The sequence below is a fragment of the Zingiber officinale genome, chromosome 1B (genome assembly GCF_018446385.1).
Source record: "Zingiber officinale cultivar Zhangliang chromosome 1B, Zo_v1.1, whole genome shotgun sequence".
Taxonomy (NCBI): domain Eukaryota; kingdom Viridiplantae; phylum Streptophyta; class Magnoliopsida; order Zingiberales; family Zingiberaceae; genus Zingiber; species Zingiber officinale.
The window spans coordinates 143,078,849-143,080,210 of NC_055986.1; the positions used below are offsets into that span (position 1 = coordinate 143,078,849).

The following is a 1,362-nucleotide window of genomic DNA, read 5'->3' on the forward strand; positions in this document are numbered from 1 at the left end:
TTACCATTTGATCATGTAAGGTGTCGCCAGCGGATGAACAGAGACACCACCACGCTGAGACCGGAAAGGACAAGGTGAGCGCATCATCGGCAGTGGTACCATAACACCACTACCAGTTGAAGCCGGTGAGCGGAGGAGAGGATTGAAAGATGATGGAGCCTTAATCTCCTGGCAAGCACTCTCCAAGCCATAAAGAATCATAGAGACCTGCTCGTCGTCGATCTCCCACCTTTTATGCAGCTCATGGAAAATTAATCCAGTTACCAGACTATCGAATCCTGCTTGGTGAGCGACACCGTCGGCCTCCACCTTCAACAGATTTGCAAGTTTCTCTAACCCAAGCTCGCCGCCGAGGAGTCCATGGCAGAACCGAGCCATGTACTTGATATCGAAGAGTCGTCCGCCGAAAATGCTCCACGCCTCCGTCATAAATTCTCGCAGTGTGTCCGGCAGCGGCTTTCCGCCGGTTAAAATCTTCAACAGGTACGCAACATCGTACATGCCATGGAACGTGACAAACTTACCGCCCTGGCAGAATAATTTCTCCCGGAGCAGAGCGGCGCAGCGTTCTGATGAAGAAACCCCCTCGCGTCGATTTCTCTGGAGATCGATGCCGCTTTTCCGAATGGGCGTCGGCAAGGAAGGATCGTCGTCTGGGTCATAATCGGAGAAGTTAATTTGCCATGATACACCGGGGCCGGGCATAGGCTGGTTGCCGTGGTCGTCAAAAAGGGTAAAACCAAGCTGGATGACTTGGAGATTGTCAACGTTATGCTTCACGTCGCGGTATCTTTCTTCTTCGGTGAAGCGGCGAGGGGTGCAATGGATAAAACCAGAAAACTCAGTATCGAGGGCTACGATTGGGAAGCAAGGACGAATGGCAGCGATCAACTCCAATTGCTCCTCGAAATTATGCTCCCACACGTCTATGCTTCCCATTGCAGCAGCTGTCTCCGTCTTTAATTTTAGAACCGGCGAAGGCGAGTGACAATGAAAGCGAAGGCGAGTGGAGAATGAATCGAAGGCGAGGGATTAGGGGTTTATTTATGGACGCGGATTTGTTGCCTAACGGTAAATCCTATTTCTGCTCTGTTTGATTTTGTGGGCCCTTTATTTCCATATTTGAATACCATCACTAATAATATCTGTTAAGTTCTGTTTGTTTTGAATTGTTTCCATTTTTGTTAGTCCAACTTTCCTTATTTGACAGATGATATTAGAATCGTATCTAGTCAATTATTAGTAATCAAATATATTTTATCAAAATTTTTAAACAATTTTAGAGACCTGAAATTCATATCAAATGATTATTATTGCACTCATGCACTCCTGTGTCAATCCTATTTATTTATGTTTAATTTA

At 46.2% G+C, this 1,362-nt stretch overlaps 1 protein-coding gene across 1 annotated transcript; it reads right to left on the reverse strand.

Moving 5' to 3' along the window:
* LOC122042997 (probable CCR4-associated factor 1 homolog 11) lies at window positions 1-939 on the reverse strand. The gene has a single exon (XM_042603424.1). It carries the CDS (start codon window positions 937-939, stop codon window positions 1-3), a length of 939 nt encoding a protein of 312 aa, XP_042459358.1.
* Between the last annotated feature and the right edge of the window lie 423 nt (window positions 940-1,362).